Source organism: Syngnathus acus, chromosome 10 (assembly GCF_901709675.1).
Source record: "Syngnathus acus chromosome 10, fSynAcu1.2, whole genome shotgun sequence".
Lineage (NCBI taxonomy): Eukaryota > Metazoa > Chordata > Actinopteri > Syngnathiformes > Syngnathidae > Syngnathus > Syngnathus acus.
The window spans coordinates 23,628,481-23,639,331 of NC_051095.1; the positions used below are offsets into that span (position 1 = coordinate 23,628,481).

General features: G+C 42.2%; 1 protein-coding gene across 8 annotated transcripts in view; it reads left to right on the forward strand.

The window, feature by feature from the left end:
* ebf1a (EBF transcription factor 1a) overlaps nucleotides 1-10,558 on the forward strand; it is a 59,970-nt gene extending 49,412 nt beyond the window's left edge. Inside the window, exons 13-17 of one of the 8 annotated variants that reach the window (XM_037260948.1) lie at nucleotides 540-702; nucleotides 2,659-2,838; nucleotides 5,073-5,270; nucleotides 5,991-6,059; nucleotides 8,420-10,558. In XM_037260948.1, the coding sequence (XP_037116843.1) occupies nucleotides 540-702; nucleotides 2,659-2,838; nucleotides 5,073-5,270; nucleotides 5,991-6,058 (609 nt within the window). In that variant the 3' untranslated portion in view covers nucleotide 6,059; nucleotides 8,420-10,558. The other 7 variants (XM_037260947.1, XM_037260951.1, XM_037260949.1 and 4 more) reach the window with 7 other exon arrangements.
* Nucleotides 10,559-10,851: the final 293 nt, after the last annotated feature.

Here is a 10,851-nt window from a genome sequence, read left to right on the forward strand (position 1 = left end):
AAGCCTAGAATGAATCATTTAAAGAGATAGTGCACTTGTTTGGAATTTTTCAGTCGCAAAATGTAAATGTTTTTTATATAATTAATTTGCTAACATTTAATACGATAAAAATATTGCAACTTGCTATCGAATAAAAAAGTCATCACGTGCTGAGGGCTCAGGAAAAAGCTTTTTTCTGGGTTTGGTCGTATGACATTTGCAATCTGAGCAGCTATTGGTCATTACCTGAGCCCTCAGCACATGTGACGTAAATCGGTTAGTTGACAAGGAGCAAACTGCATTTTAAAGGTATTAAATGTATGTGAAAAGTAATTGTTAATTCAATTAATTAAAATTAATTCAATTAATTTTAGATTAAAAAATTACCATTTACTGGTGAAATTGGCTTAATATCCCTTTAAGCTGTGGACGTGAGCAAAATGCGTTTTATCCACTCAAGTTGTGAAGAGTGCTAGGAAAACTCCATAGACGAGCAATCGAGAGAGCAAAAGAAGACATAGGACCTGACTTCTCTTCTTCTGATCCTCCCTCAATGGCAGGAAATGATCCTGAAACGAGCAGCAGACATCGCAGAGGCCCTCTATACGACAGTGCCACGAGGGCACAACCAGCTTGCCGGTCTTGGCAGCGGATCTGTCCACGCGGGCATGATGGCCGTAAACTCCTTCACCGGCTCAGAAGTGGCTCAAACGGCCAATCAGGGTGAGAGAAGATGATCGGGTAGGATTGTTGTCATTACAGCATCTGATTGCCAAGCGTGAGTAATATTTGACCGTCGTGGAGGTTAAACGCGGGGAAAGCAGGACGCGAGCGGTGGCAGTGGCAAGAAAAAGTGAAAGTTGCAGATGAGGCAAGAAAGACGAAGAGATTGTAAAGAATGGAGAAGTAGAAAGTCAGGGATGAGGCACGATGGAGAAATATGAGCGGGTCCTAGGGGTGTGTATATTAGACTGGGGTCGGCCCCCGTCTGACAGAGAGAGATGTGGGTGCAGTCAGGGGTGATTCATCACATGTATCGAGGGAAGGAGGGAAAATCGGGTGAACGGATCAGCCTCTGGATGTGTCGTAATACTTGCAATGAGCATCATCTCAAAACGAGGAAAACAAAAGCCTCTTGACTTATGGTTTATGTACTGCCGCAATATGTGCTAATTATGCTCGAAGAGGCTACTTTGATGCTTAAAGTGCAGCCACTATTACACAAGAGAGCACACTAGTGATCAATTCCAGGTGTTCTTTTCTGCTGTGTCAGCATTTGGACCAGGGATTTATATTTGGAGTCTTCTATCTTAGCCTCCAACTGTTCGCCGCCTGGTAGCCTACAGCCCGTTGAGAATAAAGAGCAGAAATCTTCACATCTTGGAGGAGGTTACACAAGTTTGAATTGCCATATATTGTATATACTGTATATATGTTTTCTTTGTTGTTGGATGAGAGCCAGTTAGGTTAGAGACCTCTTGTTTTAGTACTTGGTTCACTCTTTTATCGCTTCTCCTGCCATTCTGTTCATTGCCTTCTCTCGGTGCCATACGCCTTCCAAGATTGTCCGAACATTTCTTTTGGCTTATTTCACCGTGGCCATTATCCACGTACAAGGTAGTATGAAGTGATGTATCCCTCCCACCGCAATGAGTCATAAGGCTTTTGTATCCTCTGCACTTTATAGCTGGGCAACATAGCAGTCACTTTGAGATTCCCAAAAAACTGTCACAGTGGACCTTCTAAAGTTGAATTTTGAATTATCATTCCGATTATAAAAATAATCTGTTCTAGAGACAAACTATGGTCATGGTAAACTAAACCATAGTAGTGGCAACAGGTCTTCCATGGTCTAAAAAAAAACCAAACAGACATTGCTATTAAAATAAATAAAGGTTTACATCGATGGTGAGTCATTTTTCCACCTCACACAAGTGAAGAGGTTAGCAACTGCAAATAGCAAATTGCTGTGAATAATTGACGCAGCCCTATGAATTGCCTGTAGTAATAGTTCAAACCATAAACATACCACACAATCCCAAAATTCAACAGTAATTCTTACCACTTAGAAACATTGCCATACCCTAATTAAAACTACACACAATGCACATAACTTTTATGTACACATCAACAATTCTGATGATTGTGATGATGAAGAAATCCTCTTGAGGTGTCTTAAGAGGCATTTCTCCCCGCCACCCCAATTTTGAATTGTACAACCTATGTTTGACTTTGGAGGCGTTTGACTTCAGAGGTCTCGTTGTAAAATCGGAGCTCAATAATTAGACCTCAGGGGTACAATAGTGTAATTGTACCTTGAGGGACACAAATCAAATCCAACGATACGCATAGTGTCGTTTGAGCAGCGCCTATTTCAATTCAAGGAACATTAAGCTAAAAGTAACTTGGGACAACATCTTGGTTCCCTCTCGATCTCCTCATTACAGTCAATTACGCAGTATGGTGGCTCTTGTGTGAAATGTGTGATGTCTAACACTTTCTGCCACTCAGGGGGTTTGATCGCAGAGACGTCTGCCTCTCCGATGTTCTGCGTACTCTCTCAAAGGCAGCGTTGCATGGATTTATTTTTGTCTGCCTTCTTCTATATCCTTAACACCCTTTCTCTCTTCTATTCCCTTCTATCTTCTCTTCTGCCTCTCCATCTTTCCCTGTCCATAGGTTTCAGTAGGACTACAAGCAGTGTGTCCCCTCATGGTTATGTTCCCAGCTCCACTCCCCAGCAGGGTAGCTACAGCTCTGTCTCCACTAGCATGAATGGCTACGCTAACTCTGGCATGGCAACCTTGGGCACCTCGCCCAACTTCCTCAATGGATCCGCGGGCAACTCACCGTATGCTAGTGAGTAAATGCATCACATCTTGAAGCAATTGGCCCTCACACGAGTCAAACGAGTGGGTGCCGTAGTTAAGGAGTGAGAAGTGGACGCAAACTTTGACGTGTGAGGAGCAAATTGAGCAGTTTAGCTGGCTCATCTATTTCTTTAAGAACAGAGTCAAACACAAATCCTCCCTTTATTGGCAAAGGGGAGCAGATCACCTTAGCGTTGCCCCTGACACACACACATGCGCACGCACACCCTACACTAGCACTCCATACACACTCCCGCCCGCGCGCACACACACACATTCACTCTCTACATTAAAGACCCTTGATTAAATCAATAAACTAATTGCTAGAGAAGCAATTTCATTTCGGCTCTTTGATTCCTGGGTGTTAACAAGTATTTTAACAGGCTCATCGGCCCCACACAGACACTTTCAATCAATGGCCCCTCAGCCTGCCTTTGTAGGTCCAATTTTCATTAATTGATTAGTTAGGCCCCTTCATAAATGGATTATGACTTTATTGCAAGGATTTGTCAGGAAGGGCCATAAAAGCTAAGTGTTGGATAATAACAACAATAAAGGCAGAAGCAGATATCAGAGGGCAGGTGAAATACGACTTGCTTGATTGTAAAATCACTGAGGGGGAAAATGCTCTTAGTGTATTAGCAGACAAAAGACAAACCCTGGAGAAGTGGATAGATGGGATGATGTCAGTGGGAGAGACAGAATTTGGCTGAGGGAGCTGGTGCCACACATGTACAGTAAATCCAGCTCATAGCCATTGTGAAGAAAATCTCCATTTTCACTTTGGAGACACTTTCACAAATCCTGCTGTATCATTTAGTAACAGAAATCTTCAGAAAATACCATTCCAAGCTGTAAAAATGACTTTTATACGAGCATTAGAATCTCCAGAAAAGGCCAAGATTCAAAATGGCAGTCGCACGCTTATATTTTATATGAATTCATGAATGCCATTTATCCCTGCACAGTTTGATGAAATCAATTTCCATTTAAAAATGAAAACGCCCAACTTTGGTTGCAACGATGGCATTAACTTTTTATTATTATTATTATTATTATTATTATTATTAGTATTATTATTATTATTTTATCACAACAAAAAACAAGGAGAACACCCCCAAAATCAAAAACAAAACACAATGCACAAAAGTATTTACATTACAATTCCAGCATTAAATCCCAAAACACAAATTGTTTAATTCTTGACACATATTTAATTGTGATTATGCTGTTTTTAAAAAGTACAGTGTTATAGTGCTCTTTTTATTTTTTATTTATTTTTTTATCGGGTGGAGGCTGGGACGTATTAATGGAATTTCTATTCATTTCAATGGTGAAAGATGACTTGGGATACAAATGTTTTCAGTTGAGAGTTTGAGAAGTAATTAAACTTGTATCTCAAGGCAACGCTGGACCTCACTTTATCACCAGTTCTGGTCCCTCACCATACCCCCTCGAGCATAATATTCATTGCCCAGGGGATGCCGCCAAGAGTCTTGCGGTTGTAGGTTAAGCTTCACAAATAAGAGAGGAGACAATTTATCTTGGACTATTAAACAGGAAATAGCAATTGGATCTGAACTGGCAGTTTAAGTCAAAACATCTTTTTTGGTGGGGAAATACCACCAATTGGTCTAGTGCAGGGGTCACCAACTCCGGTCCTCAAGGGCGCCGATCCAGCCTGTTTTAGATGTATCCCCCCTGCAACACACCTGATTCAAATAATCAGGATCGCTATCAGCCTTAATAGAGCTTGCTGATGAGCTGATCATTTGAATCAGGTGTGTTGTTGCAAGGCTGCACCTAAAACAGGCTGGATTGGCGCCCTTGAGGACCGGAGTTGGTGACCCCTGGTCTAGTGCAACATTGCTTTTATCAATATTTTCAAAAGGGGAGGAGTCAGGTCTTGGGATATCAAATCGTGTTCAACGGGGGAAGTCACACCAATATATATTCTATACATTAAAAAATAAATGAATGTCTCTGTGTAAAAGGTATGTGTGCAAGACCTCTGAACTATTATCTCCCCTGCCATCATCCGTTGACCAGTCCCCTTCTGTTCGTCCCGTCTGCCCGTCCTCTGCCCTCGGCCCTCTCTCTAACCCCATCTCTTTCCCTTTTTTTCCGTCTTCATCTTTCCTCTCCATCCCTCTTCCCTGACACCCTCCATCCCCCTCTCCTGCCCTCCGTCCAACCTCCCCCTTCCTCTTCCGCACCTCCCAGTCGTCCCGTCCAGCCCCACCATGGCGTCGTCGACCAGCCTGCCTTCCAACTGCAGCAGCTCTTCCGGCATCTTCTCCTTCTCCCCTGCTAACATGGTGTCGGCCGCCGTCAAGCAGAAGAGCGCCTTTGCCCCCGTTGTACGACCCCAAAACTCGCCACCCCCCACATGCACCAGCGCCACCGCTAACAGCCTGCAAGGTAAGAATGACCGAGCATAGAAGTTACGTGTACACACTGGCGGAGCTAAGATTTTTTTCCTTGGGAGGCAATGGGTGGCCAAGAATATTACAGGAGGTCCACAAACATCACATAGCCCTAAATTTTTCAGAAATAAAGATTGTATAGATCAGGGGTCTCAAACTCCAGTCCTCGGGGGCCGCATTCCTACATGTTTTCCAAGTTTCCCTCGTTAAACACACCTGATTCAAATGATCAGTTCATCCTCACGTTCTGCAGGAGCCTGATAATTGAATCAGGTGTGTTTAACGAGGGAAACTTGGAAAACATGTAGGAATGCGGCCCCCGAGGACTGGAGTTTGAGACCCCTGGTATAGATCATATTATTATTAAGAGTCATTCTATGTTCTCTATGGAGAACGTGCTTGAACGTGCTTAAACGTTGAAAAAAGTTTCCCAAAAATCCGTGATGTGGTGCCTGCATATTTCAGGATGTGGGGGCCGTGCCCCCACAGCCTCTTCTCTAGCTCCGCCAGTGACTGGACTCTTCAAAGCCCAACACAATCCGCCCATGACTTGCTAATCACCAATGCCGGCTGGTTACATTAACCTCCTTTTAATAACAATTTCTCACCTTTTCCTTTTCCCTCTTGCCTCTTATTACCCCTCTCTCCCTCCACTCCACCCTTTTTTTTTCTTCCTCTACCCTTCTTGATCCCTGACTGTCCCTCCTGACTTCAGATCAGTCTTTTGTGGACTCTAGCAAGTACTCATCAGCCAGCTCCCTGCAGGGCCTGGCCTTCTCCTGAAGTATGTTACCCCGCTCTCGCTCTCTTTTTGTTCGCAATTCCTCTGTTTCTTTCCATCCCACGCTGTCCCACCCAGCTCGTTCACAGCAGCAGCTCATCCTGCCCTGCCTTTCCTTCTCGTTTTTTATTTGTCACGCTCCACTTGTCAGTGGGAACGCATATGTGTTCCATTTCCTGTTTTCACTTCCTGTTTCCTGCCTTGTGCTGCGGTTGCCGTCCGTTGAGAGGTGTGCGCCGTGCCACCAGGGGTCATTCTGCTCTCCCGTTTCCATCCAGCACGGCTCGTAGTCGGCCCGTCTAGGCAGGATGTTGTATGGTGTTGAGATCCTGCGCCAGAGAAATGATGGATGGGAATCTTTATCAGACCCCCAAGCTAAGCACTTCCTCACTTCCTCTGTTGGCGTTGATGAGCACTGAACATGGTGACCCTGGGGCCACTGCGCGCTGATCATAGTGACACACGCACGCGCACACACAGATATACACACACATCATTCAGTTAATCCCAGCAAGACGAACGCTTTTAGGAAATAACGCGGGAATTAGTGGATTGAAGAGAGAGAGGGGGATCAATAGGAAGCCAATATCTTATATGAAAAATTCCTCCATGTGATGGCTTATGTGTAAAACTGGGGGGAGGGAATGGCTTAAGGAATGAAGCATGACTGGCGATCGAACAGATTGGGTACACCTGCATGAGCCAATACGAGAGCAGTGAGAAAAAGAAAATCTTTCATTACAAAGATAATAATGCTCAGTCAGTCATGTATTTATCTTAACCTTGATTGGACAAGAGACAATATTTAGTAAATTGAAGCAAAATGGGTGCCCACGCCTAACAATATTGCAATAATAATGCACAAAAACAATAATTTAATAAGGTAGTGGAAGTGAATTAATGCATAATGAAAAACTATAAGGAGCATATTAACATTATAAGGCGTTAACTAAAATAACGTAAGAATTTCACCCTTTGAAGACAATTGACACTTTTAGATCAAGCATTCTACATGATTCTAAAAACAAAGTCTCAGAAGAACTATTCTGAAAGTAGAATAAAAAAAACTCACAAATTATTATTATTATTGTTCAATTATCGAGTCATGTTCTTTCATGAATTTAATATGGCCCAGCTTTAAAAAATATTGTAACAACCCCTTGCAGGGATAAAGTTTCCCACCCTTGCTAAAATGCTCACTGGGTCATTTATAGCTATTGTGACTTTGTGCATGATAACAGATTTTGACTTTCGGACCATAATTTCCCAAATTTCAAGCTGCACAAATTTGAGGTGACATCGTCTTAAAGGCATTAAAAGCCGGAAGTTTAATGTTTGCATTGGTCATTCGTGATTTTTTTTCAAAGCTTTAGGCATAAAGACAACTTAATAATAATAATAATAATAATAATAATAATAATAATAATAATAATAATAATAATGCATCCGATTTATGTAGCAGTTTTCTTGACACTCAAACACACTTTACAGTGGATACATTATTCATGTGTTCACACATTCACACTCATTGGAGGTAAACTACGTAAGCAGCCACAACTGACCTGGAGGCGTGGCTGCCAGTGTGAGTTTACCGCCCCTCCGACCACTTCCAAACACACATACACAGGCATATGCCAGTGTGAGCGGCATTGGAGGCAAGGTTTGTGAAGTGTCAGGCTCAAGGACACAACGACACATGACCTGGACAGAGCGGGATTCAAACCGCTGACTCTGCGGTTACTGAATGACCCGCTCTATCACATGAACCACGGCCGCCACAATAGTATTGGACTCTTACGTGACTAAAAACAGGATACATAAATATTAGCGTGATATAGTGCAAACTCCAACCACAATAGTAAACAGATTGTTCAGTTAAATAAACACCTATTTGGTGCTGACACACATTATTATCTTTATTTTTGTTATGTAATTCTTTTATTGTTGGTCACGCAAGTTTACAGATACACTGTTGTTGGCTCACGATCCATTTCCACCAGTCAAACATCATCTCACGGCCTCCGTCACCCATGTTGCATTTGTTCACACACTTTGGTGTAGCTGCTAACAATTAGCAGTGGCAGTGTTCACATGAAACTATTTGCGGAGAATCCTGTGCCAGACTGAAATGATGTGGTCCGTGTGTGGCGGGTTAGCAGGAAAATGTTGTGATTTGAGCAGATAATGAGGGAGGGAGGGAGAGAGGGAGACGTGTCCTTGCTGCAGCACATTTGGGTTATGGCACTGTTGTGATGACAGACGAAACCCAGCTATCACATGACTGACCTCCCGCTCTCTTTTTCTTTACCCCCCGCCCCACCGCCTGGCTTTCTCCCTCTTTCCTCCCCCTCTTTTCCCACAAGCAGCGATTCCGGGGATGATTGTTCCACCCATGTAGAGGATCTGGAAACGAAGAATGTTGAAAGGAACAAGATGCGAATGCGTGTTGGACTCGGAGCTGAAGTGACGATAAGAACTCTGTTCAAAACTCAGGCCTTTCCACTCCACTGGGATTGAGAAGACGGAACCATTTTTGCCATGTCATTTCCCTTTTGGTTGAATTAGTGTAGCTTGGGAATTCATATTCATGAGATGTGTTTTTCTTTATTTGCCAACTGTAATGTGCACAAAAAGCAGTGAAGTGTTAAGCTTGCTTGCTAAAAACACACACAAATAAAACAAAATTAAAAAGAGCATAACACCTAGCCTATTCTATTTATGCTGTTTGAATTCTACTAAAACTGTGACCACGAAGCTTGTCACAGGAGTTTTAAAAACACAATGTGATTATTTAGCCAAAAAGGGTTTGTAAAAACTTGAAAAGTTCGATGACGTGTGTGTGTCCAGCCAGCACTGTACTGAAGGAGTCAAGCAAATGTTACATTAGAATAAATGTTTGATATATTTTTGTATATAAAAAAAAGTGCATTTTGGGGTTTTTATTTCATTTGGCTTTTTTTTTTTTTTTTTTGCAATAGCTCTAGTTTGAAAACCGTCTTAAGGCAGCTTCTCCGTACAGAAGATTTAGAGATACAACAAGGATTTGGATACAAAAAAAGGGGTTTGTGTAAAATATCCTATAAATACTGTATTTATCCCTTGTATTTGTACATCACCTTTGTTTAGTTGTGTTGTGAACATACTTCACCGTGTTTCGTTCCATGATTCACTGTCGTCTCTCACTATTTAAATGTGACTTCTTTTGGTTTTGTATGGGACTCACCAACACGCCATTGTCTATTTTTGTATAAGTTAATAAAACGTGTCTGTTGTTTTTGTTTGTTTCCTTACGAAAATGTTTATTGTATGGCAAAAAGTAGCATCTTATTCAGAGTATTTGGTTGAAGTAGTTTTTTTAAAGACTATATACACACATTAATATATACTGTAAAGATATATCTTTTTGTTTTTTCCAGATTGATACTGTTAATATGCATGGGCTCTTCTCTTGAGTGGCACCGTCTTTGTGTGTGCGTGTGTGCGCCTGCGTGTGTGTGTGCGCGTGTGGGTGTGCGTGTGTGTGTGCACACGTTCTTCTTTCTTTCCCCATGTTATTTATTCCCGCTTACATATTGTATCTCAACACTCTTGCTTTCTGTCACTGTAATCTTTACCAGCAGTCTAGATGCCTTAACAATGCAATCCCATTCTTCATTCAATCATGTGTACAGTTTTCTAGCCTCGCCACAATTGTCTCTTTGCCACAGAGGAATTCATGGGAACTTGGGGGACAAAGCACAAACGCCACAACACAAAGAGCCATAATTCAAAAACGTTTGAAAATACAACAGCAATGACTTGCTATGAGAAATTCTTTGACCTTATTGAGTTGTTTAATTGTAAGTAGCACAGTGAAGCGCTGCCACAGCACAATCTCATCAGAGTCCAGACCCAAGTAACCAATCCCCTGTGTCATTCACACCACGTCCACTCGACAACGTGGCTTCGTTACAAGCCAAACAGGAGCTCATTTTTGTCGTCCTTTTTTTACAATTATTTTGTGTGCCCGCGTGTGTGTGCGTTCACGCTGTCGCTGGACAGACAGACTGACAGAGAATGGGGCTTTTCTTTAGGCTTCTCTGGTTTTGTTGTAGAGTATTTGAAGAGAGAGGCGCCCGCTGACAGACGAGTGTTTTCAGGCACTTGTGTTGTTGTTCTCTGTGAGGGGCCGCGCCATATCTGTTTCCCAAACACACCACAGAGGTCTATTGTCGTACACAAATGAATGGCTTTTTTGGAAACTTAGCTCCTTCCCCATTATGATTATTGGTAAAGTTTTGTACAAGGAAAATGACAGATCCAAACCAAATAGCCAGTGTCTATTTTTTTCCTTCTGTGTGTGTGTGTGTGTGTATTTTTTTTTTGTCTTGGACTGCAAATACACTCAAAAGCTCTAAGAGAAGAAAAAAATTCTACTGTATAGGTTGTTATTGTTTTTGATGAGCTGTAAGATAACTTTTGGACTCTCACAATGTTGAATTAAAGTTACCTCTTGTCTGTGACTTTGTCCGCATTTTTATTATTATTAATCAAGAGCTAATTTTGGATGCCTGCACTGGTTACTAATTGAAACTTAATGCTCATGCTGCTAAAACTAACATTGTACAGCACCATGCTATGTGCTAAAGGTTTCCCACGCTGCATGAATCGCAGCTTGGTCATCCCGGAAGGGCAATTTCTCCATCTATGGTCCTCTATCAACGTTTTTGTCTTTTGTCCCCCGAATGTGTTTTTGCAGTTTTTCCTCATGCGGTGTTTTAGACAATGGGATGTCATTCATCTTTGTGAACTATGG